The sequence below is a fragment of the Anopheles coluzzii genome, chromosome 3 (genome assembly GCF_943734685.1).
Source record: "Anopheles coluzzii chromosome 3, AcolN3, whole genome shotgun sequence".
NCBI classification, from domain to species: domain Eukaryota; kingdom Metazoa; phylum Arthropoda; class Insecta; order Diptera; family Culicidae; genus Anopheles; species Anopheles coluzzii.
The window spans coordinates 5,895,498-5,923,489 of record NC_064671.1 but is presented as its reverse complement, the minus strand read 5'-3'; the positions used below and the strand labels follow the sequence as shown (position 1 = coordinate 5,923,489).

Genomic DNA, 27,992 nt, shown 5'->3' with positions numbered 1-27,992 from the left:
ATTTAAATGATTTTCTTTGACGAGCAATTCTCGGAATCCACGCAACTGACATTTTCTACTTATTATGAACATTACATTTTAACGGATAAAAATAAAAAGTGCCAGGCAAACAAACGTGCATCAGCGCGATAAGTAACAAATGAGGTTAGCAATCCTTGAAACAGCATCCCACGCGCCACAGATTAAGTTTAAACGACTGAAAAATAAAAAATCTGTGATTTTCGGTAGGATAAATGGAAAATCGGTAGTTTTAGGGCGGTCATCTGTGAATCGGTAGGCATATGAAAAATCGGTAGGAATACAGATAAATCGGTATTTCTGGTCACTCTGCTGACAGCTGTCGCCGCACGTCGCGAACAACCAAGAGCAACTCGCACAAGAAGAAGAAAATTGATTTTTCACCGGCAAGACGCACACGGTCTGCGCGCGCGGAGAATCGGAGCAAATTATGCTCTCTTTCCCGGAAGGTCTCCCCCTAGCAACAGGATAAAAATCCAGCACATGGACCCAGTGTGCCAGATCGTGAGCTGCGTGTTTCGGTGCCGATGTAAATCAGCGCGCCTGTAGAGTGTGGTAACCGGCGTGGCCGCGGCAAGTCCTTACGGTGTGTGTGTGTGTGGTTGGCGTGTGTTGTTATTGTGTGTGAGCTCGCACTCTCTCTCTCGGCGAACAAAGCGGAAGATGACGTCGAAGACAACGGTGGCGTAGCGGAACGGCAAAAAGATAAGCAGCAGCAGCAGCACACCCGCTCGAAGAAGTTAGCCGCTGCGGGGAGCGCTTTTGTGAACGTGCCGTGCCACTGCGAGGAAACAAAGGTAAGTCATGGTACATTGTAAGGGATAGAAGCGTTTTGCGAACGATTTGGGGATGTAAAGTTTGCGGCATAGTTTAATTGGAAATTTTACCGGGACCTTGAAACGTGTGTCTCCTTGGTGTGTGCTGGAAGAGGCGAAATTAAGTCGTCATCCCTGCGATAGGGACACAGTTGCATAGAGATAAAGCAAGCGTTTTTTTTACATTCAGTTGACATTGTTGCTGGATGGAGCAAGAGCGCGCGCGCATACGGTTTTTTTTCGTCTTTCGGGGGTTCCAGCAATTGTCGAACGGGTGTGTGTTTATATGTGTGTGTGGGGTGGGTTGAAAAGATTGCCGGATACCTAAGAATGGTGTGTCCGATTCGATCGGTTCAGTAAACTCCCTCACTCACGTGCTCTCTCGTGCATGTTAGAACTTGCCATCGAATAGTTGGCGCTGAAGGTTTCATACCTGCCGAACAGAAATGGTTCTTTCTGGAATATGGTGCAAAAATTGTACGAAAATCCGTTGTTTCGCATCGTTGAAATCGGTCGTACCGCGTTTTCTCTGTACATGTATGTGTTTGTGTGGATGTGTGTGTATTGAATTGTCTCATCTGTGTGCGATGGTTTCTCCCAAGAAGCTATTGTTCCTCGTCGCACACGCACACATCCTTGGAGACGGACGCAAATGCGCGCGCGCGCATTCTTGTGTTGCTCGATCGAGCTTCTCTTATTCCTGTAGCACACCAACACACATACGCAGACACACACACTTCCACCAACATGCAGAATCATGGAGCAATCCAGTTTTTTTGTCGATATTGCAAAATCAAATTCTAAAACTGGTCATGGAAGAGAACAAAAAATTTAACCGGTAAAGAGAATCGTGTGCGTGTGTGTGTGCGGATAGTCCAAAATTCGTTTGACAGAGATGCGAGAGTGGTAGAAATTTCTTTTGTAAAACCGGCTGTCGGCGTATGTGTGTGTGTGGGGTATATAGCGCACGTAAGCCTTTCTTGTTCTTTCTGGAGAAGAAACCTTTTTTTTTTGGGAGGTTAAGAAGCGTGCGCTGTGGAGTGTGTGCGTGCCTGCTCTCTTGTTTGCATTTTGCTCAACTGTGCGCATCGTCTCACTCTCTTTGGTGTATCTCTTTCTTTCTCTGTTTGGTCAGTGTGCGAGCCGCATGCTGCTGTCGTGGAAAGAAAGGTTGCGATCCCTCTCGCTCTCTCTCTCTCTCTCTCTTTCTCCCGCAGCCAGTGGTCCAGATCTTCTGGAGGATGGTGAGAAGTGCACGCTGCTGGCGCTCGCGCATTCTCTCCGTCTCTTTTTTCGCTGTATCCACCGACAGCCATTTGTCAAAAACGCCCGTTGGCCTCGGTTTACTTTTCATTCTTTTCTCGTACGGTGCGGACGGTGCTCTCTCTGGTGCGATTTCTACGTGTGTGCGCGCGCGCACCCCATTACTGGTGAAGAACGGTTGAAAGCAACAGAGTAGGCACGACGGTGTGTGTGTGCGGTGTGGCGTGTTAGGACAGTTTTCCTTGTTCGGGATTGAAAGCTTGTGATTATCGTGGACAGTATCTAATTTCTCATTATTGCACAAAATGATTGCAAATGAAAAGCGCGTGAACAACGTGCTCCGCGATGGCGTCGGTGTCGGCGGCGGCCACAGTTGGTTGCAATGTTGCGACAGGCGGCGGCTCTGGTGGTCAGTGAGCGGAAAATGGAAGCTTCCCGGCATAAAATAGGAACACCTTTCTATTGTGAGATGAGCCACACTCTACCATTGTTCGACGCTGGATTCGATGAATCTGGCCCTCAACCTATTGGCATCTAAACCCCGAGTAAGGGAACCTAAAAAGCCAGCCATGCTGTTGTTGAAGAGAGAGGTGCGCCGTGATGATGGAGAAAATGCCGGTCGTGGAATGTGCGTGTAGGAGAAAGCGCAGAATATCAGTGTGTCTGTACGAAATTTGGGGGACGTCGTCTCCAAAAAGCAAGATGAAGAAGTCGGGGCCACCCTGAAGGTCTCCCTTTTCCGGTAGGTTTTGTTTATCTCACGGGGTTTCGTGGCCTCAAGATGAACAGGAAAAGAACTTTTGCTTGGCACTGTGTTTCCTAAAGTTTGCAATTCCTACGGCAGTTAAAAGGAGTTGAATTCCGGCCCCGTTTTGTGCGTGTTAGCAAATATTCCAACCTCGCGAAGGGTTTCGAATTTCGGAAGAAGCTACTTAAGAACTTTTGATGACTCCAAGCATAAAGAAGAAACGCATGCTTGTGTTGTCTTGATGAGGGAGCGCCTTTGGCTAATGGCTGCCTGCTCGGGGATCGATCCATCCCGTGAGAGAGTGCGCGCGCCCACCAGGGAGCAACAGTGTGTGAAGTACGAATTTCCTCTGGACCGTCCATCCTGTACCATCCGACCTCCCCCACCACCAGCATCACACCACCAATCTAAGCAGCATGTGCTCTCCTCCTCCAACGCCGATGGCTGCTGCGTTTGCCTTTTCACTGGTGGATTTGGCGGAACACCAAAAAGAGGCTCTTCTTCCGCGATGGAAAAATACGCGCCTGTGTGTGGCCGGTGGTCTTTCTTTATACGATGGCCCCTCTCAGGTGAGTGTGCGATTTTGGGCTGTGAAAGGTTATGTGTGAAAGCAAACGTACCATCATGATGTGTAGAGCGTTTTGGGCTCGATTTTTAGAGCAAAATTTGCCGTGGTGTGATGATGCGCTCAATGGCCGGGTCTTTTTTTTTGCAAATTTCGCAATCAGCTGCTACTGTGCTTTGGCTTGGCTGGTGCGATTTTCATTTATAGAGAGGCTGAATTCATCCTTTTTCAGTTCAATATAGCTTCTTTGCATCGAAAAACCTCCACATCAGGTTGCGCCCTGGAACATTGTCGTTGTCCGTGTTTTGCGTTCTGCGCAACTACACCTTTATACATTTTAAAATTGCGATTTTAATTATCCTTCTCGGTTAGAACAAAGCCCACTGTGCGCCTATCAGTTTGAATGTATGTGTGTGTGTGTGTTTGTATGTGCGTCCATCATATCGCCATCATCCACAGCAGCCATAGTGCGTGCGACATCATCATCAACCAGCCAGCCAGCAGAAGCAGCACCACCGTCTCGTGGTTCTCTGGTTCTTTTCCAGCAGGCTCCGCTTTCTCGCATGCTCACTCGTTCTCTCTATATATCTCTCTCTTTCTGTAGTATCTCGCACTGTTTGGTACGCCGTGCTCCGTTCTATCTCTTCCCTTTCACCCATCCATTTTCTAACCCGCGCTCGCGCAGTGGGAGAAGAATGGGGGTTGTATTCTCCACCATCATCCGCGCGAATCCATTTTGAAGTTTTTCGTGCACACACTCCCTTTGTGTGTGTGTGTGTGTGTGTGTGTGTTGCTAAGCAATCAAGCGCACGGCTGGCTTTAGCGAGAGAAAGAGAGAGAGATGGAGGAGTAAGCAAAGAAAAAGCGCAGTTCCTGGAGGGATGGGGTGGTTATGGGGTGGCAAAGATTCGCGCTGCACGAAGAAATCATGTTCTAGTGTTTTTGTTTGATTGTTTTTCTTTTTTTTTTTAGGTTAAGGCCTTTCGTTTCCATCTGTGAAGAGAAGAGTGTTGCTCCATAACGGCGGGTGTGTATGCTTGCTACAGGGAAGGGTCAGATTCGTGTAGCCCTTAACCTTTTCAAGATTGCTCTAATTATGGTGTATGTTTTTGGCCGAAAATTGCGTCTCTCTCATCTTCGGCAATGAAGTTTCGCGCACCAGATTGATTGTGTGGCAGCCCTCATCGATTGATACTAAATCCCATCTGGATCGAATCCGATGGTAAATGGAATCACTATCACATGCACTGATTACACCAAAAAGGATTGTTCATGATTGAAAATTCGTTTGCGATTTGGTCCTACCCTTCTGAAGAAACCACAAGCTCTCCAATCTGGAACACTGACGCGCGTGTTTCCACTTCTATGGATGGAGTTTTTTTTGGTGTGTAGTAAGGTGAACAATGCAAACGACACAAGAAGAAGCCGATTTGTACTGCCCGCAGCAGCGTTGTGCGAGCTCTCGGTGATGCTGGGTGGGTGTGGGTAACACACTCACCCGAGAAGAGTTGTTTATGAACCCCCCTTCCTTTCGGTTATGTTGCGTTGTGTGCACACAAAACGAGAAAAAGTCCCTAAGAAAACTTCGAACCACACTTCGAACACGCGCTTCGTCGAACAAACCGTCAAACACACAAATAATATGCGCTCTCCCAGCTCACCAACGCTGTTTGCATTGGAAAATGAATCCTCCTTTCTCCTGCTTTTGGTTTGGGCGGAGGGGGACGAGGAGAAGGACTCGTTCGTCGCCCTAACGCGTTTGTCTCGAAATGTGCTGTTGACGGGTGGGGGGCATGTAAAGAGATGGTGAACAGAATACGCGATGGGAGTGGAGAAGAGGAGGGGATAGTATTCTTCACGTTCGCGCGCGCCCTGGAGAGCGAAAGAGGAGCAATGAACGCAAAACGCGATTTTGAAGCTCGCTCGAGTGTGTGTGTGGGGGGGGGGGGGAGAGGAGGGAGGGAAGCAAGGGGGAAAGGGATGGAGAACCGCGCGTGGAAACGAGTTTTCGGTTTTAAAACTAACTCCGGTGGGTGGATGGATGGGGGTGTGCGTTGAAAGGGTTAAGAGTGAGCAAGAGTGCGCAAGAGAGAGAGAGAGAGAGAAAAAAAAAGAATAGAATCCCAAAGGAAAGGTTCAAATTTGTCTTAATTTTAATACTGTAACGAGAGGAGAGATCATTCTGTCGTGCATAAAAGTTTGGCCTGCTGCTTTTGCCTGTTGTGTGTTGCAAAAGCATGACCTCTTCCACCTCACACCCACCCAGCACCCCCCTCCCTTACACACAGGGTGTCCCTCGTACTCGGGACAGAATTGGGGGATGATGGCCCCGTGGCCACAGGCAAGCGATTATTTTGTGACTCGTTGTTCTTTTTTTTCTGACATACACTTGAAAGGCAAAACAACCAACCAAACCACAACCCCACCCCCACCCCCTCGAGCAAAGATTAATTGAAGAACGTGTTGGAAGAAAGTGGTAGAAAGAAAAACTGAAACAGGTTTCTTTTTTCCTGCACCAACCACCAACCGCATCACCCCCCGTAACAGTAGTGTAGAGAGAGGCCAGAAAGAAGGGCGAAAGAAGTTTTGAGTGTGCTAGTGTGTGTGTGTGTGTGTGCATGTATGCTTAATTGAGAGAGTGAGAATGAACGCTCTGGAGGAAGTGAGAGAGAGAGTGAGCGGGAGAGTTGATAGAAGCGCAACAGTGGGGGATGATGAAAAGAGGCTCTTTCGAAGAGTGCTGTGCCGTTGCCTGCTGGATTGGATGCTGTGGCGGCTGTTGCTGCCGTATCCGGCCATGTAGTTTGTATTACTGCTGGTCATAATTTGCCTAGAATTTGGCTGGATTTTAATGCTTGACAAACGCGAATTACGGTGGCATCTGAAAATGTACATTAATGTTTACGGTGTAATCATCATTAGTGGGATACATACGACACGGAGAGAATCCCGTATCAGGGATGAGAACATTGCTCACACACTAAGATTCGAAGTGTAGGAGGGCCCGGTTGAATAACCTTGAATTTTGTGTTCTACTCAATACGAACAATGCTCTGGGTGTGCCAAATTCGACTCTACATTAACTTATTTTTGTCTCTTCATAGGTACCGGAACCTCTCCTCCATTAGATTTGCAGGCTAACAGGTGAATCCTGTCCGCAATTTGATCCTCGGAAGTATATTCCTCGTCCTTGAGAGGGAAGAAAACACTCCAAAAAGGTGTTCCTGCTTCTCGGTAGATAATTATGAGGAAAAAGGTGTGTGATTGTGGGGTCCTATCGAAGCAATCCATGCTCTCTTCACACACACTTCAGTGGGTGGAATATGATGCCGCCTCTCGTCGTACTGGGGGAGAGAAGCATCAAACGGAAGAAGGATATCCTTTTTTGTGTGTGTCCGCGGATGTGTTATGGCGCGCATGCGAACTAAAATCGTCCATTAAGTGTTTGTGTGTGCTCTTCTCGGGTTGGACAACTCTGAGCGAAGATTGGAGAGAAACTCGCGAGAGTTTCGCTGAAGCATCGCATCCTGCTGCTATAGCAGAGGAACTTGGTGTGTGTGTGTGTGTGTGTGGTGTTCAGCGTTAATTCAGCGTTGTTTCTTTTTCGTCCGGTTGGTCGGTCAATCCTTGCAATGCCACCACTGTACTCTGTGGTGTGTGCAATTGGTTCGTTTGAAGAAAGTTGCTCCATCAGAGACACGACCGTGCGCCGCCTCCCGTCCCGCGGGAAGTGGGCTTTTAAATGCAAATGAGCAAAGAGAAAGTATATTGGACCTAGAGGATTATGTGTGTGCGTGCCGTACTGCACGGTTTAATGTACAAAATGGCCATAAATTTATCCCGCGTTTTGTTCGCACGGGGTTATCCTTACTGGATGGGGTTTGTTGCGCAATTTTCGGCAATTCGTAGAGAATTAATGATAATACTTTGCATAGGAGGTCGACCGAAGGAATGAGGAAACAAGCGCAGGATAGAAAAGACAAATATGGGAAGATTTATTAGATCCGGATGAGGGGGAGGTCTAATGGTTTGAGTCCTGTCGACTACTTCCAGGCTAGAGGTACACTAGACCAAAAACTTCTGCAGTTGCGAAAACTGGTTCCGCAATAAGCGCAATTATTTGTAATAATTCTGTTGCATATTTCACTCTCGAACGTAATATTCTAATCTTAATCGATTCCTGTATTTTTAGCCCTAATATGTGAATTTTGCTCGTAGTGGTGGGCCATACCATATGCTGTGTAGGTGCAGTTGTCCTTTTTTCCCTGTCATCAAATTTATCCGCAGTATCTGATGTAGTTATGTGGCAGGAAAAATGTGGTAAAAAAAACAAACCATATCCTGGTTTTTAAAAGGTCCTGCGTCGGCCGCCGTTTGGAGAAGGGGAGAGTTTGCGAAACATCTGCATCGAACCCCCCGAGCGTTGCGAGCGATTTTATCCGCATGAAACGTATGGTGAAACACAGGTTTTTATGATGCCAAATTGGTTGGGTGATCATGTGCTGTTGGAATAGCTCCAGGTGTTTCAATTTTGCGTATCGTTCTTGGCCGCCAATCGCGGGTTGCATCGGTACCAAGAAAATCACAACAAAACCCCCATCGAAAACTCTTTCAAAACAAAAGCAGACATTAAAGTTGCAATTTTTCTTCTGACCTTAACCCTTTTTTTTAGATAGAACCACCAACACTGATGCCTAGGAACGCGCAAAACTGCTGCGAGGCACAATCTAATATCTCTAGCTCTGGCCACCGTCGCCCCCATGTGCTGGTGGAATTCCGCCAGCTCCAACAAATTCTGACGTTGCAAAAACTTACACCACAAACGCCATCCATCGCGTGTTCTTCACAGCCAGCAGTCTCGGGACCGGAGTGGGAGGTGCGGTGTAAAACTTGCTACCGTTTCTCGATATCTTATTACATGCTCTATCAGCACAACTTTCAGCATGTGACACATGTGTGTGTATGGGGCTTTTTCTCCTTTTTACGTTTGTGTGTCACCTACTCGCATCCTCCTCAGGGTGTTTTCTGCCCCCCTCTGAATAATCGCTGATTTATGATCGAAAACCGCCAATCGTAGCAGTTTTCATATAGCATGATGCGTACCGGTGTTGTACAGCCTGTAGCTCTGCTCTCTGCCACTTATTGGATTGGTGTCTAGATACGGCCACTCGTTTCAGAGGAAAAAGTGTTTGGGAGAGGCGCAAATATCTCAGGTTCTTCATTAATATTGCTTTCGGAAGAAGTGCCTGATGGAAAGCTTGAAGCAATGATCATTTATGACCTTGATGGTTTTTATTCTTCTTCATATTGATTGACTATGTACATCAATGATTTGATGTGATGGGCTTTGTGAAGAGCGGTTCCTCCTTCGTGATGTCCGATTTTGTGTGTCCTGTTCGCTAATGTCTCTGTTGGTATTGCTGCTTCTTGCTTACTTACAGCACACAACCAACACCACAGCACACGTTCCGTTTATCAAACCTTCTCCCCCGATCGATTGTGGCCAGCAGCAGAGAGAGAGTGATGGACAATTTCTACCACTGCTACTACTGCGCAGTGTGTGATAAGAAGAGGGGTTAGTGAGATACCTTTACTCTGCTAGCAAATGTAATGTAATGCCTGTGCAAAGGCAGAAGGAAAAGGAAGAAGAAAAATAAGGGTTTGTGGTGTGCCTACACAGTGCTGCTGCTCTTACCTTATCGGTCGATTTGCGTGCAGATCATTAACCTTGCCAACATCCCGGACGGCATTGCGTTCAACAGCAGCAGCAGCAGCAAAAGGAGGAAGTGAGCGAAAGGTTAGAACGGATTTCCCATCTCAATCTACCACCGCCCGCCTACTATAACCTCCTCGTGGTCGTGGTTTTAGCTATTAAAGAAGAATTTTCACCTACCAAGGGAATAAAGAGCTAAGCGATGGAGTAACCAGAGCGAGAGAGAACCTCGTTTCTGGACAAGGAAGCTGTGGGCTTTTGGGAGAGCGAATGTGCTGTTGTGTCCACACAGCAGCATTGGCTGGTGGCAGTGTGGCAACATCTGTTTCTGGGAAAACTAAGTTCAGAGAGAGAGAGAGAGAGAGGGAGAAAAACGAGCGAGCGATCGAAAACTAGGACTCTGTGCCTTCTATCGCAAACGATTAATGGCGTCGCGAAATGCTTTCACAGTAGATTCGTCATCTCATAATCATATTCCCATCATCAACATTAGCAATAAAAAAGTGGGACTATTTTCCTCCTCTCATTCAAGAAGCGCAGGATGTGTTGGTGAAAAATTGCCATCCCTCCACAACACAGCATCTGCTGCCTCATTAGGCTGCTGATGAGGCTCATGGGCTGCTGTATCATACAGAGAGTCTCTCTCTCTCTCTGACATCGTAATACTGTGTGCCTGTGTCGTCCACCTGTCTGTCCCGTCCCGCCCGCCTTCGTGGTGGGTGGTGGCGCTGATCGTCATGCTTCCAAGGACTCCCAGCGCGCGCGGGATACATCCTGCGTTTGACAGCAAATTATTCACACGCCCACTAAAATCGCGAGTGTGGGAGAGTGTGTGCGGCTCGGAAAAACCAGGAGAGATAAAGGAACTCCGTGTGTGTGGGTGTGTGTGGTTCGTTACGAGGCAGCAGCAGCAAAGGCTGCTGCTGAATGCTGTGCAAAAAGGTGTCCCAGACGCGCGACAGCAGTCACTTTTCGTCGCTTCCTTATCCTTAACTGTGTGTGCTGCGCGTGTTTGTCTGTCTGAGTTATTAATTCTCGGTTTTGTTAAGACCCCCCGAACGCACACAGATAGATCGGTGGCAAGCGATTCGAGTAGTGTTGTAGTAGACGATAAATGAAAGCTTCGCTATCGGAAAACGGCAGCAAAACCCGCACGCATCTCTTAGCTGTGTGTGTGTGTGTTCGACGAGCAGAGATTTATTTGAAAAGGGACACGTGAACACACATTTTGTGCTCTCTTGGAGGCGAGAAAAAAATAGGAAACGGAAGTTACCTCCAGACCAAAAGTGTGTCTGCATTTGTGATGTGTGCCGCTCTTCGACGTGTGTGTCATCTTCCGTCAGTACGTTTACCGAAGGTCAAAGCATAGTTAGCAGACATTTGCTGCGCTCTCCCGCCAAGCTCTGGTTACCTACCTAGTAAAAGTGAAATATGTTAAGAAGTGAGCAAACGAGTCGAACCGTCCAATAATGCTGGATTGAAAATCCATCGAATATATAGACACAGACGGTGGTCGATGAGTCACCATTCGCGATTTTGCATCGTGAGGAGGGGGGGGGGGGGGGAGGAAAGGTGTAGAAAGTGGAACCGCTGAACCCCTTTTTTGTCATCGCATTGCCGCATCGAGATTGCCAAGGCTCTCTCTCTCGTAGGCTCCATCCATCCATCGTCACTTGTGGCTCAGTGCCAAATGGTCATCAAAACCATTTTCAGCAAGTGGGCAACAACGGCAGCCAATTAAATTTGCTGGCTTTCTCCGGGTTCTCTTCAACCGTGTGTGTGTGTGTCCTAATTTTAGCTGCTAGGCCTGGAAAGCAATTTATAACACAACGAGACTGACTAGGGGCCCTTAGCCCACAGGGATACGTGAAAAAGCCACAGGATTTTTCTGTTTTTTTTTTGTTACAAAAACTGCACGATGATAGTGCTGGAATCATTGCCAAAACGGAAAACGCTCTACCACTAATATTAAACCACCAACTGAGGGGCGGGAGATGTGTATGGATTGTTTGAAAGTTCATCATCAACCTAATTATCCAACCGCAGAACGACGAGACGACGGCGGCCGCGGGACAGACACACTGGACTGGACAATTGCTGGAGGATAGCAGCAGCAGAAGGAGGGAAGAGCGCACACAAACATGGCAGCATCCCAGACGGTCGTCGGCTCCGGGAACGGCGGGACACAGTCTGGACTGCGGGAGTTCGTCGAAGGATGGACGTTGGCCCAGACGCTTGGCGAAGGAGCTTACGGAGAGTGAGTAGAATCGAATCTACGAGAGTGTCTGTTTTATTATAAATCTAATTTATTCTCCTAACCCTATTACGTTGTTGCTTCTTCTCTATCCGTGTGTGTGTGTGCAGGGTGAAGCTGCTGATTAACCGACAGTCCGGTGAGGCGGTAGCGATGAAGATGGTCGACCTGAAGAAGCATCCGGATGCGGAAAGCTCGGTCAAGAAGGAGGTGTGCATACAGAAAATTCTTCAGCATCAAAACATTCTCAAGTTTTTCGGCAAACGCACGCAGGGTGACATCGAGTACATCTTTCTCGAGTACGCTGCCGGTGGTGAGCTGTTTGATCGAATCGGTAAGAGAAGGACTTAGCTAGCTAGAGGGTTTCAACCATTTGTTTCGATGCTCACTCAAAATTGTGCTTTCTCTGCGCAGAGCCCGACGTTGGGATGCCACTTCCCGAGGCACAGCGGTACTTCAATCAACTGTTGGCCGGTGTCGATTACCTGCACACGCGAGGAGTGGCGCATCGCGATCTGAAGCCGGAAAACCTGCTGCTGGACGAGCACGACAACGTGAAGATATCGGACTTCGGGATGGCCACCATGTTTAGGTATTAGGTACAAACCACCGATACGTTTAGAGTTGGCGAGCCTTGTGTGGGCTTTTCTGGACTGACTGCTTTAACTCCTTACTCCCCCCTTAAAGAGGAGGACAATTTCACGCCCGAATCGCTAAACGTGTGTTGTTTTATCTTTCTTTATTATTTCCATGTGTCCGGTGTACAATCCGACGTTTCCATGCAAATAAATCGATAATCGTTTGATCGTCGCCAAGAACAGAATGAAGGGCCGGGAGCGGCTGTTGGACAAGAAGTGCGGTACGCTACCGTACGTGGCACCCGAGGTGCTGGTCAAACCGTACCGTGCAACACCGGCCGACCTGTGGTCCTGCGGAATCATCCTAGTCACAATGCTTGCTGGAGGTGAGTATCGGGAAGGCTCTCTCGTTGCATCTGCTCCCCAAAATATGCTTTTTGCTGCTTTTTTCCCCTTTTGAAAAACTAAACAATTATATTGCCTATTATTATATGAAAGAGTGTGTACATTTTTGCCACACAGCACATATCCATATAAATCTCTTCATGCTCCTGTAATGAAATATTTTGCTCCTAAAATCAATTGTTTTTAAAAAAATCCGCTTTGAATGATGCGCCTCTCTTTTTCACTTCTCATTTGAATGGTCGTTTCGCTTATCTCTTCTCTTGGAATGTTATCTTCTTTTTAAATGCGCTATGTTGATGTTTCTGAAATGGAATGAATGTGGAGCATTAAGTGTGGCTAAAAAAGGAGTGTTTTTTGCTCACGAGCCACAGACGGCGCTGGCGTTTTATGCTTTTAAAATGCGATCCTATAAAATTCCTCATGAGCCGCGACCGTATCAATCTCAAACTAGGCAATCATATTATTAATATTTGCAAAACAATTTCTCTCATTATTTTGTATTAAATTCCCTTTTGGCTAACCGCAATGAGTGTTTTTTTTCCGACCAACCGACTGTTTCTCTTCACCGTGTGGTGTGCTGCCTTTTGCATTATTGTTGTTTTCAATTGCATCAATTGCTCGATGTATATTTTTAAGTATATCTATGTGTGTGAGTGTGTGTTTATAATTGTACTATACCCCGTTATCGCCTTTGTATTTATATTTGTTGGATTATGCTAATTTAATGTGGATTTCTACATGTGTGCTCCCCCTCTCATTCAAAGGCCGCGCATAATCCTTCAAATCATTCCAATATCACCACCACCCGCCCCAAAAAAGAGCACCTTCCCGCTGTAATGTCATTGGTTTGAAACCCATTTTTTTTTGTTATTTCTCCCTCCATTCAAAATTGTGTTTGTATTGTTGTGTGCATATGGTTTTCTTGTGTTCCATTATAAATCCTTCTTCACGTTTGTTTTTTTCCCGCAAACAAAAAATGTGCAAAAAATGCGCGCCCGCCCGCCCTCGCCACAAAACCACAAAACACACACAACACGAGCATTATTATGGACGTGTTTTTTCGTTTGGTTTTCTTACTTAAATCCCATTTTGTTCATAATTTCCGGCTGTATCTTTGGTATTCTAGCTGTAGAATGTTGTTTTCATTGTAATATCTCTAAAGCTTTAGTACCAGAGGTCCAACTGGGAATTGCTTGCTGCTGCACTGCACTGTTGTGTTATTGTTTTCCCTTTATTACTACTATTACCACTACTACCTCTACTACTACTACTACTGTTTTGGTTTGTTTTCGATATTGTGTTCCGTTTTTTTTTCACTGAAAATGTGTCTTTCATTTATATTTTTATGCGTGTGCCGATTTTTGCTGCTGGCTGCCGATATATTTTATGTGCGTGTTTTATGTTTCTCAGTGTTGTGCTCTGGCTGCTGCTGCTGCTGTTTGCTGATGTGATGAAGAAATGATCCCTCATTGTTTGAGACGCGCGCGTTTATATGTTGTGTTTTTCCTCACACGCTACACACTGTTCAGATTTATTGTGTGTTTGCCTTTTTTATATTTAAATCCTTTTTTACACTTGCTATATCTTATCTCTAAAAGAAGAAAAAAAACCCTTTTGCCATGCGAATGTGAGCTGCTGCTGCTCGTTGTTGCTATTGTAATGCTTTCACTCATTCTTTTTGTCAATCAATTAATACAATAACTTTTTCTATAAATTCAATTCCATATTCTTCAATATCCAAGACTCAATTTTATCTGTACTGGCGCTGCTGCTCGTGTTTATGCAAGTGTTGTTTCCCTTTTTTATATTATTTTGTTTAATTTTACTTTCGCAAGAGACACCACCGTATCGTTATGTATCTCCCCTGTGTGTATGCTATGCAAAGCCCAAATCAAGCACAGCACATTATTCCCCCTTCACCCAGTAAAAACGCGATCACTGTGTTTATTTTTGCCCTATACTTCTTCATTTAGCCGATTGCTGTTTCAAGCTTTTTGTGACAAGTGTGTGTATAAATCAGAAGAGTGCGGTTGTGTATGTGTGTTGTGTGTGTATATGATATTAATAAATAAAGTGAACTCTGTTGAATATGCATCTCTTTTCACTCGATTTCCCTTCTTCGCACGTGTGCCTGTCTATCATCACTCCCCTGCCCTGTGTGTTTGGCTTTGTTATTTTGGCACCGTTTCGCGAATGTGTGTCTGTGTGTGTATGTATGCAATTACGAGTGCGGGTGGAGTGCATCGTTATCCTGAATTAGTGACGACATGTTGTTTGCACGGTTTTATTTCAATTAAATAATAAACACCAAACTGCATCAATCTTCGCGAGTGAAAATAAACAACAACAATATGCACGACAATAAAAACCATTATCTCGCCATCTCGCTTAAATGACACGATTAAAATAATATACGGAATTTGGGCTGTTGAAGGGAGATACAAAAATATCGTCATTTTAACTCATGTTTATTCTTTTCTCCTTTTCATCTCTGTGAATCGATCGATTTCCCCCCTATAAAATAACCCTTCAAAGAATTACCATGGGACCAGCCGTCGTCCGGATGTGCGGAGTATCTCTGCTGGAAGGAAAACAAGTACACTACCTCAACGCCCTGGTGCAAGCTGGACACGCTCACGCTGTCGCTGTTGCGCAAGATTCTCGTGGCCAATCCTGCCCAACGGTTAACTCTCGACAAACTGCAGGACCACAAATGGTGCCAGACGCAGTTCCACCTACAAGGTATGTATCCGTTCTGTTTGTCCCCCTTCCTTCTCCCCACTTTCTTTCCTAACGTGTGTTGCGATCTTTTTAAAAGAACATTAGTAAAATTAATTTCCTTTTTGTGTTGTGTTTGCATGAATGGGAAAAGCTCTTCAATAAAAAGAAAATGGGGTTTGTTGAGCGTTTGCTTTTTTGTTGCTTTCCTACGGTCGGTGTCATGTGGAACGATCGACGTTCAAATAGCCATTTAAAGTCTGGTCACTGTCGTCGGGCTAGGCTCAAAAATGCTAAAGACATTCTAAGCTCCAATGACGATCCTAAACGAGACACGTTTATGTGAGCCGAGATCAGTATTTTTCCAGCCAAAGAAGATCCACAATTCGGTTTTGGGGGGGAATTAAAAACGATTTGTGGGTGGGGGTTATGGGCAGTCCTGAATTCCGTTGACTACCATCCTCAAAAACCACCACCCGATGCAGACGACGATAAAAGAATGAAACACGGTGCTTTTTGCGGTAAGAAACGAAAGACCTAATTCTATTTATCTTAGGGTTTTTAGTGGAGAACGAGCGGAAGCATTCGCTTTTAGAAGCGTTCGTGTTGTGTCTCACGTTCTCCTCAAGCGCTGTGCCGGCTGAGCAAACGTGTTCTGCACTTTTGGCAAGTGTCCAACGACGAGAGAAACCAACCAACCCACCAACCACCATCAGCACTGACGAAAATATCCGTTTTCCAGATTTAGCTATCTCTTTGTGTGCAGTGTGTGCATTATGTCTACAATAATATAAAAGTTTGCTGCATTGCAATGCGAAAAACAGGGACGTAGTGTAGAGGAGTATATGTGTGCTGGGTGTGGTGTGCAACCTCTACCAGACAAGGGCCAAAAAGATAAAGGAAGGTTGGGAAATCATCGGGTATGTGTGTTTCGCAGTGTGTTGTCCCGTTTTAATGCTTCTTCTGCGTCCTTTTCACATGGTCAGGTACTGGATGACTCTCAGTTGTGTGTAAAAGATGCTGAGGGCCTTCTGGTACCTACCCCAGTGAGGACGCCATTCGACTAACTTCTTCGAGAGTGCGTTAAAAAGGCGGTAAATCGTTAGTATATATAGTTTCGATCTTTTCCGAGTTGGTGTATTCTCACCGCTTTAATAAAAGAATACGTAAAGTGCTGCGCGGGTGGCCGTTCTTTGGGCTTTTAAAATTGTTAATTGCTTCCATGTACAGGTTACGCGAATTACTACGAGAGTGCCCTTTTGTCCGCGCTTTGGCGCTTTAGCTGTATGATAGAATTTGAACTATTTCATAAAGCTAGATTACCAAAGCATAGACGAATTGGGACAATGCTACCTAATAAAGTACGTGTGAATATTATTATCCTGCATTCTCTTGCCGAAGTGGAAGTGAAAATATTTATAAATATTTTCTATTTGCATATACTCGATTAACTCTTTACTCTATACCTTTTTGTGCATGTATGCCACGAGTTTTTACTACTACCAGTCGTTGTGTTTCTTTTGTTTAACTTGAACTTACATTGAATGTTCACCACAAAATTGAATTTATCACCTCTTTTTGTTGGTTGTTTTGCTCGATCAATTTTCAGTTTCTTTACTTCATGATTTTTTGTGTATTAGCTGCTTGTGTGTTTGTGTGTGAGAGTGTTGATTATATTAAAACTTGTATTTTTTGCCTGCAATTGTATGCTATATAACCCGCTCCTACCGAACCTGCTGCTGCTGCTGCTGCTATATCGTCCGTTGTTGCCACTTATTGGGACTTTGGTGATTTTAGCTGTATGTTGAATGCATTCCTAACCACATATAGCTTTATCACCAAAAACCTAATGTGTGTGTACGTTTTAAGTTTGTTTTGTTTATTATTATTATTATTATTATTATTATTATTATTATTATTATTATTATTATTATTATTATTATTATTATTATTATTATTATTATTATTATTATTATTATTATTATTATTATTATTATTGTTATTAACACTGCCCCTATCGCCACCACCGTCACAATATCCCTCCTTTGCGCACACCAGCACACATTATTTATGTACGTTTGTGTTTTTATTTGACTTTTGAACCTTCTTTACTCTTCATTTCGCGTGTGTGAGTCGTGCTTACCAGTGAAGGGCGAGAGATAAAAAACAAGTGAAAGATGACGAAATGACACCGTTTGATATGATGGGAGGGGTTGTTAATTTTTACTATGATTTTAAATTTACACGCAACACATCTAACTCCAAAAACTTACATCCTTGAACGTCGTTCCTGTAATATTGTATTGAACGTGTTGTTTGCTTTACTTCTTGTAGGCATTGCCGATATAGGTATGGGCGCCAACAACGGTGTAGGTGGTGCGGGTGCCGGTGGTGCTGGTGGAGGCTGCGATGTCATCGACGGGCGGCCGTCGCCACGCGCCAAACGGCTCTGCTCCAATCAGGACATCTCGAGCCCGCTGGATGATTCCATCTCGCGCATGTGCCATTCGCAACCCGTCCCAATGACCGTGCACACCGAGATGAACGGTGTGGAGGAAGCGATCGAGGCCCGGAACGGGTTCTGCTTCTCGCAGCCAACCATGCTGGACGATCTGATCCTGTGCACGCAGCTCAACCCGACGCAGAGCGTTGGCACGCAGCAGCAGCAGCAGAATCCGTTCCAGCGGCTCGTTCGGCGCATGACCCGCTTCTTCGTGTCGACGCGCTGCGACGAAACGCTGAAACGGTTATCGGCCGTGCTGGAAAAGCTTGGCTACGGCTGGAAATCGAACGACGAGGGCGTGATTACGATATCGACGATCGATCGGCGGAAGCTGCAGCTGATCTTTAAGGCGAACATCGTCGAGATGGATGGTAAGATCCTGTGCGACTTTCGGCTGTCGAAGGGCTGCGGGCTGGAGTTTAAACGGCGGTTCATTAAGATTAAGCAAAGCCTGGCCGATATCGTGATGAAGGGCCCGGTCACCTGGCCGATCGCGATCGCGACCAACTCTGTGCCTTAAGGAGGAGGGGGAGGGGAGAGGAATTGTTTGTTTGTTTTGTGTATGGATAAAACACAGACATAAACGCGCTCATTCAGGATTCATACGAAGGATTCAGAAGGTCAGAAGGGGACAGAGGGGAAGAGGGGATAGTTATTTTAAAGTGTTGTATTATAGCTGCGAAAGAATATCGCACGAAACGAAGATGTAGATGTGGTGTGGTTGGGAGAGTTGATGGGTAAATAGGAATGAATGTGTTCGAAACACTGACTCTGATACGCTCTGTGAGCGCACGAATATTATAACGTCCTCTTTCTAGTGCCAAACAAAGTTGTGTACCGGTTTATAAAGGGAAGACAACATCCGGAAACGGATGACCGACATTATTGAGAGAGAATCATTGTTTTTTTTTGGCTGGCTAACCAAGAGAGTGAGAGTGCAGATGGATCATTTAATACGTTTTTGGTGAGAGCCACCAGCGTGTGTAGCGCGCCTTTTTTACAATTCCTTCACTACACTATCCGCATCGAAATGCACGCGAAGAAGAAACTGTGTAAACTTTACATCTCCTAGAGCTTCCTTCCAAGTTTTGTACACAGAATATAAGACGCGACACACAACGCGCTTAGTTAAGCAACAGAGTTTGTGGTGCGGGTGACACGGTTGTGTTGCGTTAAAATACACGACACATGTTTTTTCTATACGACAATATGTATGATGTACTTTAAAATCCTCGTGACAGCACCTTTTACTGTAAGCAAAAGAGCACAACAAAACACGTTAGAACGACAGAAGACAGACAGCTGCATTTATTGAGAGTGGGAAGAGTGTTGAGCAATCACCATGAGAAGAGGATCTGTGGCAGAGGATGGATAGTTGAGTTCTCGACAAAGATAGGTGCTAAAGAGGTGACGACGGAGCATTATTCAGTTGAAATTTGTGCTGTGGAATTATATATGTATGTGTGCGTGTATGGTTGACATTCAGGGTAACTAATGGAAAAGAGATTTTTCATTGCTTTAGAGTTTAGAGAGAGAGAGAGAGCACCACAACCGCGCGTTTGCGCTCGAACGTATTAGTATTCGTTTACCTCTGCTTTATTGGTTTGATATTTACTCACCCGTGTTCAGTGCGGTTTAATTATTTTATCTGTTTATTTCCATTTCCATTTCCTTGCTCTCGTTCGTTTCTTCTTTTAACGATTATACAACAAACTATCCATTTTTGTTAAGTTAATTGAAACGTTTATTGCTAGATTTTTACATGCACTACACAGCACACACAAATTAAATCTCTTATTTCTTCTCTCTTCATCGCTATATATTTTAACTCGATGTGTTTTTACACTACTAATCTATCTTTTGATGATGAATCTTTTTTTAAATAAGAATAATGAATAAAAAATGAATTTGTTATGGTAAATTCGGTAGTTCGTTTGCTTTCGTCGATAATTCCGTTACCAGTTGAGAAATGATTCCTTTATCTACCGAGTCCGACCAAGAGCCAACAGAGAACCGCTATCGTAAGCGTCCCTAGTAACGACACTCTTCCCATACCAATAGCGGCGTGATTACACTCGTTGCCAAGGCAGGTGAGACAGGACGAGTCCCGCACGTTGGAACACAGCTGCCACGTTTCATCGTTCAAGTCCGCCGCACATCCGCGTGCAGTAACGCGCTTCCGGGCATCGCGCATAAGGTAGCAGCCACGCCGATCGTACGGTACGACGCCACGACACTCCTCCACCACCCACCGACCACTCTCACAGCCATCGACGTCTTCGCACTTGGCACAGATCTGTAAGCGCTCGTTGCGATGGTTGCATCCCGCACCGAGGCAGACGTTAACCGTTTCCGGCTCGCATTGAGCTTGCCGTTCCTCGCCTACACAGCCACGATGGAAGAGCCTTCGCTCGGTAGGGTCCAGCGTCGAGATGTAGCAACTGTAGCAGCCTAACTCGGAGGACTGCTGCGTGTCGGAAGAGCATTGCTCTGCTGCCGATCGATCGAATCCCCAATTACACCGCTCGTCCGTAGGCAACTCATCGCACTGAACGCATTCGTGACGCTCTACCGCGTACCGTTCGGCGTTACAATCCCTTCCGTCGGTGCAGATGTAACAGTTCGGGTTCATCGCATTGCACGCATCTGCGTCGGACAAACAACCTCTGCGGACGGTGTACTTCTCCACCCAGGAGTAGCAGGCATCGGTGCGACCCAACAGTACTGGAGGACACATGGCCCCAGCGCCTGTCTGTTCGTCCGCACAGTTCACTCCATCGCATTGGTGGCAGGTGAGCGGATTAGCCACGACCGGTGGATAAGCATTACACCCATTGCCAGTGGCACACGTCACACAACCGTCTGTGGGACATTCGGAGGTGAGATCTGACAGGCATCCACGGCGAATGTTGGTAGAACTGCTGGCATACGCGTAGCAAACGTCGTCTGCACTGTACTGTTGGCAGATGGAAGGCGTTTGGTTCGATACATCCAAGCAGCTAGATCCGGAGCACTGATAACACTGCAGCCGATTCTGAGGGAGCAGCATGCTGTTACAGTTGTCGTCATTAGTGCACAGCTGGCAGGTCGTTCCGGTACATGATGCGGGAGTGAGGTAGTATTCCCTCGCACAACCCCTCACGGTGAAGCCATGCGCTGCAAAGAAACACGCAAAACGGTGAGTAAAGCAATAGTAAATGTTTCCTTAACAATATGTTTAAAATATTGCGTTTTTAGGTACTAGAACTCACCATCAATAAATGTAACGCATCCGCCAATGGGACAAAACTTCTTCTTTACAAAGGTTGCCATCGGTTCCACACAGCTTGGATCAGTTCGGGACGAGCAATCGATACACTCTAGCGGCCGCGGTTCCTCATTGCAGCCATCCGATGAATCGCAAACAAAGCACCGTCCATCCGCTGGGTTACATTCCGCCGAGTCTTGCAACTGGCCAACGCATCCCTTCTGCTGACGGTCCAAAAAGCTGTAGCACTTATCATTCGCGCTATACGGCTCGCAGATGGTTGGAACGAGCGATGGATCGGAACAGCCCGCTCCTACGCACTGGAAGCACTTCAGCCGATCCGGTGGAAACAGCACGTCATTGCAACCCGGAGAGTAGCAAAGCTGATAGGATGCATTATTCGCTGGCCTGCAAGTATCCTGCTCGTACGCTTCCGAACAACCCTTGGCAATGACCGTGGCACCGTTGGGAAGCTGCTTGACCAACGACACACAGCTACCCGTTTGACACGGAACAAGGCTCTGCCCAACACCGAGCACATCACCACAGCCAACCTCACCCTCACAGCTAACGCACTCCACCGGTGGTGCATTGCAGCGATCGCACAGACAGACGGAGCACTCACTGCTCGATCCGCCGGCGGTGCACTTGTCCCGCAACGATCCCACCGCATCGCTGAGACAACCGCGGGCAAGCAGTTCTGTGTTGAACGACTGCACGTAGCACGAATCTTGCCGGCCCAGCAACACCGGTTTGGTGCACCGTTCGTATCGTTCCGTCTGACCGCACTCCACCGCATTGTAACACTGTGCGCATACGAGTTCGTTGGAGCGCTGGGCAGGTTCGGTGTTGCAGCCGGCTTCGCTACTACACTTGATGCAAACGTCCGATTGGTCGGCACATGGATCGGGCGTCAGGGTATCGGAAAGACATCCACGGAAGGTTTCACCGGCATCTGGAAGATGGTTGAGGGCATAGCATGTGGTGAGCCGTTTGCAAAAAGCAGAGCAAAAGTCATGGCATGGCCTACTCACCTGTAACGTACGTGTAGCACTCATCGTTGGGGTCGTACTGTTGGCACGTCGAAGAGCTGGTGGAGCTTTGCACCTCGTCACATCCATTACCGCTACACTGGTAACACCGTATCCTGTCCGCAGGATAGATCGCACTGTTCGACAACGTACCTTCAAAGATTTGACACGTCCCTTTCAACGCACAATCGACTTCGTTGATATCCTCCAAGCATCCCTTCCGCGTGGTTGCTCCATCCAGCAGCGAAACGCACCGCCCTGTACCGCATGCTTGCCGATACGTGCTACTCTCCGTTAACAGGTCGGCACAGTCCGGATCAGTATCCGTGTTGCAGACGAAACAAGTTACACTGCGCGCATTGCACCCATCGTCCGTGCACAGCTTGCAGCTTCCATCGGTTGCGTCTAAGCACTGAGCCGCGATCGCACTACCACCTGCACTCTTCGCAAGATCGCTAAGACATCCACGCTGCTGAACCGAACCATCGGCCGGATCAAAGTAGGTGTAGCATTGATCGGTACGGCCAAACAGCAGCCCTTCCGTGCAGGGTTTTACCTCGGTCGGATCGGTGGCGTCGATGTCGGGACACTCGTCGCCGGAACATTGGGCACAGCGGAGAGGATTCGTCATGGTAGCGCGCTGATCATTGCAGGCCGTTGTGTTACACTTCTGGCAGGGGTGTTCACATGTCTCCGGTCGTTGGAGAGTGCAGCCACGTTCTACCGTACGCTCGTCTGTTGGAGAGTGGAGGAAAATGTGTGAGAGAACATGGATATGATCAACAATGACCACCGGACGTACCTTGGAAGTAAGTGTAACAGCTTTCCTCTCCTTCCCGATAGATGGCACAGTACAGTGCGCTGTTTGGTGCCGGTTCGAGACATCCGGCCGTCCCCGAACATTGGTAACACTTGATGCGATCCTTCCCCAGCAGTGCACCGTTACAGTGATCACCGTTACAGAGCTGACAGGTGGCGGCATTTTGCTCGGAACATTCGGCAATTGGGTCGTCGAAACTGTCTCTGCATCCACGTACCGTGTGACCGTTTGCTAAAGTTGGGAAAGATGGTAGTTAAATTATGTTCCCCACTAAACTCAGACTGTTCGGTAGAGAGCTGAGCTTACCATCAATGAACGCCACACATCCGTCATCCATCCTACAGGTAGCTGACTCGGTAAGGCCTAAGCGAGGCTCGATACAATCGGTAGCACTACCAAGTCCCGAATTACACGCGTAACACTTGTTACGATTGCAATAGTCCCCGTAACACTGCTGGCAACGTTCACTTTCACTGCCGCGAGCACACTCCTCGTACCACTCCATACTCTCCGCAAGCTCCGATACGCAACCTTTTGCGACGACCAACGATCCGCTAAAGAACGTGTAACAACCACCGCCATCGGTGCACGCTTCTTCGGCAAGATCCTCCTGACAGCCCCGATTGGTGGTACACTTTACGCAAACGTTCGTCTCGCTAAAGGCCGCGTAATCGAGCTCGTTACATCGACTGCTGGAGCAGGTTTTACACGATTGTACTCCCTCTCCACCGCACGGGGAGTCGTCACCATCGTCCAGCAAACATCCACGCTGCGCATTCGATGCACTCTCGTACCAGGTGTAACACTTTGCGTTCGCTTTATCGTACCGCAAGCAGGGCTGGGGCGTTATTGAGCTGCCGGACTGTGTCAGACGGGCACACTCCTCTCCACCGCACTGATAGCACAGCAAGCGATCCTCAGGGAACAGCCCCTTATTACAGCCATCTTCGAAACATTCCTTATAGTGAGGGGCATTCTGGAACTCGGGATAGTTCACAATATTCCCGCGCACGACCGTACCTTGCTCATCAAGAAACGAAACACAAGACCCATGGTGGTACGAGTTAGTGATCAGCTCGTTTGCCTCTCCTCGAATACACTCTACACTCTCGATACAGTCAATGCACTGAACCGGTCTTGCGTTTCCCATCGACTCTTCCGACACAACACAATCGTCATTCGAAGTTCCGTAACAGAGGGCATACAAATCTGGCGTGCTAATGCAACCCTTCTTTACACCGTCCGGTTGCTTCGTGTACGTGACGCAACTGTCGACAAGCAAACCAAGTGTGTTGGGACACTCACTGAGCACATTGTACTGCGCACAGTCCTCGCTCAGGTCACACTGAACGCAGCTGAATTCCTGCGGTACGGCACGATCGTTACAGTTCTCACCCGGACACACATCACAGTTTAAACCGCTGTCACAGCCGACGAGTCCGTCTTCCGTAGCACAGCCGCGCACGATCACACCGTCATCCTCCCGCTTCGTGAAACACGTGTCCGTCGGCGGGTTTAGGCAGAGCTCCGTAGTCACTTCAGCGCCCAACACATCGTTACAACCCGTACACACGTAACAGCTGGTCCAATCGGTAATTGATAGCCTGTTACAGTTTGACGTGTCGCAATCTTCAATTACGGTGTACTCCTCGATCGGATGCGGCAAATCGGACCGACAGTCACGATCGATCCGTCCATCGATCAGCGCGGTAATGCAACTGTCCCCTTCGGTACCGCAGAGCTTTGTCTTCTGAATAATTGGAGTTAAAACATCGCGACAGTCGGTGCAGGAGAAGCAAAGTATTGGAGCTAGAGGCACAAACAAGTGGAAGGTTAATACAAAAGAATCTTTTTATTTACAGGATATCGTATACAGCTTACCTTTAGCGTTACAGAATGTGTCCTGGCAAAAGTTACAATGGTCGGCATCGTTGGAGCAAATGGCGGGAGCCTTCTCAGCACAACCATAGATACCTTTGCCATCGTCACCTTGGTACTGGAAGCAACCCTCGCTCTGCTCACACACTTCGCCGTGCTCGGTACCAACGGTACAGTCCCCATCGATCGACGTATCACACTTGGAACACACCGAGTAGGCACCATTGCAGTTCGCCTCTTTGCACGTGTAGCAGTCTCTAGAATCAGGCGGACAATCAAAGGATGTGCAGCCACGCGAAATAACACCACTGTACGATACGCTGACGAAGCAACGATCGGTAGTCGGTGGACAGGTAACGGGTGGACACGTTGGAATCTGTCCCGATTCAACACCGGGACAATCTTGATAACATGTAAGAGGTTCCCGTTGCTGAGCGGCATCGTTTCTGAGATCTTCCATCCAGATCGAGCAATATTGGTCGTCAAATCCATCTTCTGTTAAACATTTAGCTCCAGGGTCGGTGGTGCAACCACGCACTATCGTACTTCCGTCTGGAAGGGTAAATAAAGGTGTCACACAAGCACTGTAACCACCTTACCGTCTTGCACACTTACCGTTGTAAATGTAGCAGCCATCATTCGACCCCCGGTAGAGCTGGCAGTAACGAGCCGTCCCAGGTTCGGGCATCGTCCAACAGCTGTCACCCTCGCACTGAAAACACTGGCGGCGATTTGCTGGAAAAATGCCACCATTGGATCCAGCCTGTACCGTCTCTAGGCAACGGGCATCATCACCCTGCCCGCACGGTTCCGGGAAGTCTTCCGCACAGCCCCGCACCGTGTGTCCGTCGGCATCGATTTCCACCCGACAGTTGCCCTCGCAAAGTGCATACTGCAAGCCCGGCGCAGATTTATCACCCAACAGACAGGCAGCACCCTCCGTTTGTGTGTTGCACCGCACACAGTGCTGTCGATTGCACGTGATGTCCTTGCAGATGCTACAGCGCGTATCGGTCGGATCGTAGCAGGCCGCCGCCATCGTTTCATCCAAATCTAGTAGGCATCCCTTCTTCAGCTCTTCGCCAGCAGCACCGTCCGAGTACAGGTAGCACTGGTTAGTGAACGCCGTGTTCTGACAGCCGGTGGCAGGTGTTTGTCTTTCGCACTCCTCCACACCTTCGCACTGGTAGCATAATCTTGCAGCAGTTTGGGGCGCCCGGTTGCACGCATCTCCTGTGCAGGTTTCACAGTTACGATTGATCCTACAGTCAGCGAACGCCGGATCTGTGTCGCATCCTCGGATGACTGTTTTGCTACCCGATTCGAACTCAACCAGCAGCATGAAGCACCCGGTTGCCTGATCATTGCGGCAGTAGTTTACATCCGCATCGGAGATCTGTGCATCACACCCATCGCACTGATAGCACCGGAGATGGTTCGGAAAGATTTGGTTATTACAGGTGCTGTCGCTGCACAAGTCGTAAGAATCGAACTTCGTCGTTGGGAATCCGTCGCTGACGCATCCACGGTGAGTTTGCTTGCTTGACCCTATTGGAAAGTTGGAGTTAAAAGTTGGAATTATTTAATTCGTTTTGTATTTGTAGCGTAATATTCCACTTACAATCATAGACCGTGTAACACTGATCCTTCTGGTGAATATTACATTCTACCTTACTATCCAGGAAAGCATCAATCGACGGACAATCATCGCAGGAATAGCATTCAAAGCTCGCTGCAAGGATGCGGAATACACAACTTTGGTGTAATCTAGCTTAGATTTAGACTTCCCTCGCCTATCTTACCATCTCGATTGCATAGATCACTGGAACAAGTTCGACAGTTGGCTCCCTCTTCTTCACAGCTAATAGTGAAGTCTTCCTCACTAGTACAGCCTAAATGCAGTGTGGTCTGTTCGTCAATATAGCGGTAACATTGATCCGTCACCTTGGGACACGTTTGCAGCAAGCATTCAGGATTTTCGCTAGTATCACAGACTTCGCACGTCAGAACATCGTTACAGGGTTTACCTGTCTCCGGGCTACATTCGGTACAAGAAGCACCGGAACAGTCCACGACGTAATCCGGATCTGAGGTACAGCCTCGTTTTCCATCTAGAAACATGCAGGTAAGTACACATTAGCATCTTTTTATTGTAAAATTGGATCAAACTGTTAAACTTGTACAACTTGTACATCCTAATATTGGGACACGTGCATCCTTGTAGAATTTTCGACCACACATAGAAGGCGCCCTTCCGAAGCGCCGTTTTATTGACTGGTGGCGGTAAAACATCACACAGTGTCACCTTCGACAAGCGATTTTATAATCCTGCTCTCTTCTTCCACTATCTGTGTCTCCTGTAGCTGGGTCGTCTCGCCCCACACTCCCTGTTATGGTTATTTATCTACACTTCCGAATTGTATGTCATCAGCCTTCCGATATCGTTTGATTGGGCTGGTAGTACAGTGTGTTCCTGCAATGCTGGATGGATTTATGGCCACCCCGTTTCTCACACTGGATGATTTGGTGTAAACAACAAACAAAACGGGTCTACTGATACGTTTGTGGCAGCAGTCGATTTAGGACCCCGCTTTAAACCCCGCTTTATCTTGCCTGTTGGTTATCAATGATGCGTGGAGCACACAGCACTGTACAGAGCCACGAAGCACCGTTAAAATGGGGAATAATTTTCGCAACCAATTCCGCACTGATACTATTGTGTTTTGGAAAGAGCGCGATATTTTGTACGGGGGGGTACACCTGCACTTTTGCATTTCATAACCGATAACGGTAGAGGAAGTACGCACACGATTGGTAATTACCTGCAGGGTTAAGGTAACACTGGTCATCTGACGTTGGGCAGATCACGTTCTCACATTCAGCCGTCAGAGCAGTAGAACAGCGCACACACCGCACGACACTGGCAGTATTGCACACATCGGTCTCACACTGATCATAGATCACGTCGTCTTCCTGTGTTTGCTCTATGCATCCACGGTTTACTGTTGGCACGCCACCATTCGCTAAAGAATAAAGAGCACTTTAGAGGAATTGCATCAGCTACAGGACCAGCTTTCCACTTACACGAGTACCAAATGCCACACTCAACAGAGCATTGCTCCGTTTGCATCACGTCATGCTCATCACATTCTTGGCACGTGTAACACAACACCTCTCCCTTCACCGTTGGGATCACGAGCACTAGCAGCAGCACCATCACACCAAGTATGGTCGGTCTTCCGACCCACCAGACTCCACTGGAATCCACCTTGCGCACCATTTTACTTACATCTGTGTCTGGTCTTTCGCGGGAGGGCTTAGCTCGAACTGACTCGCGTTTCTGCGCTAACGGCTGGCGCCCTTTATATAGGCTTAGTCCGGAGGGCTTATCCATGCGGCAAATGGGGGCTTATACAGCAATCGGAATAGCTGATAT

The 27,992-nt window shown here is 47.3% G+C and overlaps 2 protein-coding genes across 6 annotated transcripts; one reads left to right on the top strand and one right to left on the bottom strand.

The window, feature by feature from the left end:
• The first annotated feature begins 383 nt into the window (after positions 1-383).
• On the top strand, positions 384-19,501 carry LOC120955070 (serine/threonine-protein kinase grp). 5 transcript variants are annotated; one of them, XM_040375559.2, is made up of 8 exons: positions 384-815; positions 4,382-4,436; positions 11,169-11,379; positions 11,487-11,710; positions 11,791-11,968; positions 12,198-12,340; positions 14,895-15,101; positions 17,412-19,501. In XM_040375559.2, the coding sequence occupies exons 3-8, from the start codon at positions 11,264-11,266 to the stop codon at positions 18,098-18,100; spliced, it is 1,557 nt and encodes a 518-aa protein (XP_040231493.1). In that variant the 5' UTR covers positions 384-815; positions 4,382-4,436; positions 11,169-11,263; the 3' UTR covers positions 18,101-19,501. The 5 variants fall into 5 exon arrangements, with proteins under 5 accessions (XP_040231493.1, XP_040231489.1, XP_049466228.1 ...); XM_049610271.1 differs by lacking the exon at positions 384-815 and adding an exon at positions 2,845-3,413; XM_040375557.2 differs by lacking the exon at positions 384-815 and adding an exon at positions 2,845-3,413 and having other exon boundaries at positions 4,382-4,461.
• Positions 19,161-27,956, bottom strand: LOC120960042 (uncharacterized). The gene is made up of 11 exons (XM_049610272.1): positions 27,641-27,956; positions 27,379-27,579; positions 26,359-26,667; positions 26,178-26,288; positions 25,172-26,104; positions 24,560-25,108; positions 22,985-24,487; positions 22,661-22,909; positions 21,862-22,593; positions 20,832-21,782; positions 19,161-20,736 (listed from the first exon to the last, which is right to left on the bottom strand). Exons 1-11 carry the CDS (start codon positions 27,834-27,836, stop codon positions 19,559-19,561), a joined length of 6,912 nt encoding a protein of 2,303 aa, XP_049466229.1. The 5' UTR covers positions 27,837-27,956; the 3' UTR covers positions 19,161-19,558.
• Between the last annotated feature and the right edge of the window lie 36 nt (positions 27,957-27,992).

Excerpts from the sequence above, each read along its gene's own strand:
- LOC120955070 (XM_040375555.2), top strand. The coding sequence starts at position 11,264 with ATGGCAGCATCCCAGACGGTCGTCGGCTCCGGGAACGGCGGGACACAG. Across the intron at positions 11,711-11,790 it reads TGAGCTGTTTGATCGAATCG|AGCCCGACGTTGGGATGCCA; the intron begins GTAAGAGAAGGA and ends TTCTCTGCGCAG. Across the intron at positions 15,102-17,411 it reads GACGCAGTTCCACCTACAAG|GCATTGCCGATATAGGTATG; the intron begins GTATGTATCCGT and ends TACTTCTTGTAG.
- LOC120960042 (XM_049610272.1), bottom strand. The coding sequence starts at position 27,836 with ATGGTGCGCAAGGTGGATTCCAGTGGAGTCTGGTGGGTCGGAAGACCG. Across the intron at positions 24,488-24,559 it reads CACATTCTGTAACGCTAAAG|CTCCAATACTTTGCTTCTCC; the intron begins GTAAGCTGTATA and ends TTGTGCCTCTAG. Across the intron at positions 22,594-22,660 it reads CTGTTACACTTACTTCCAAG|ACGAGCGTACGGTAGAACGT; the intron begins GTACGTCCGGTG and ends ACTCTCCAACAG.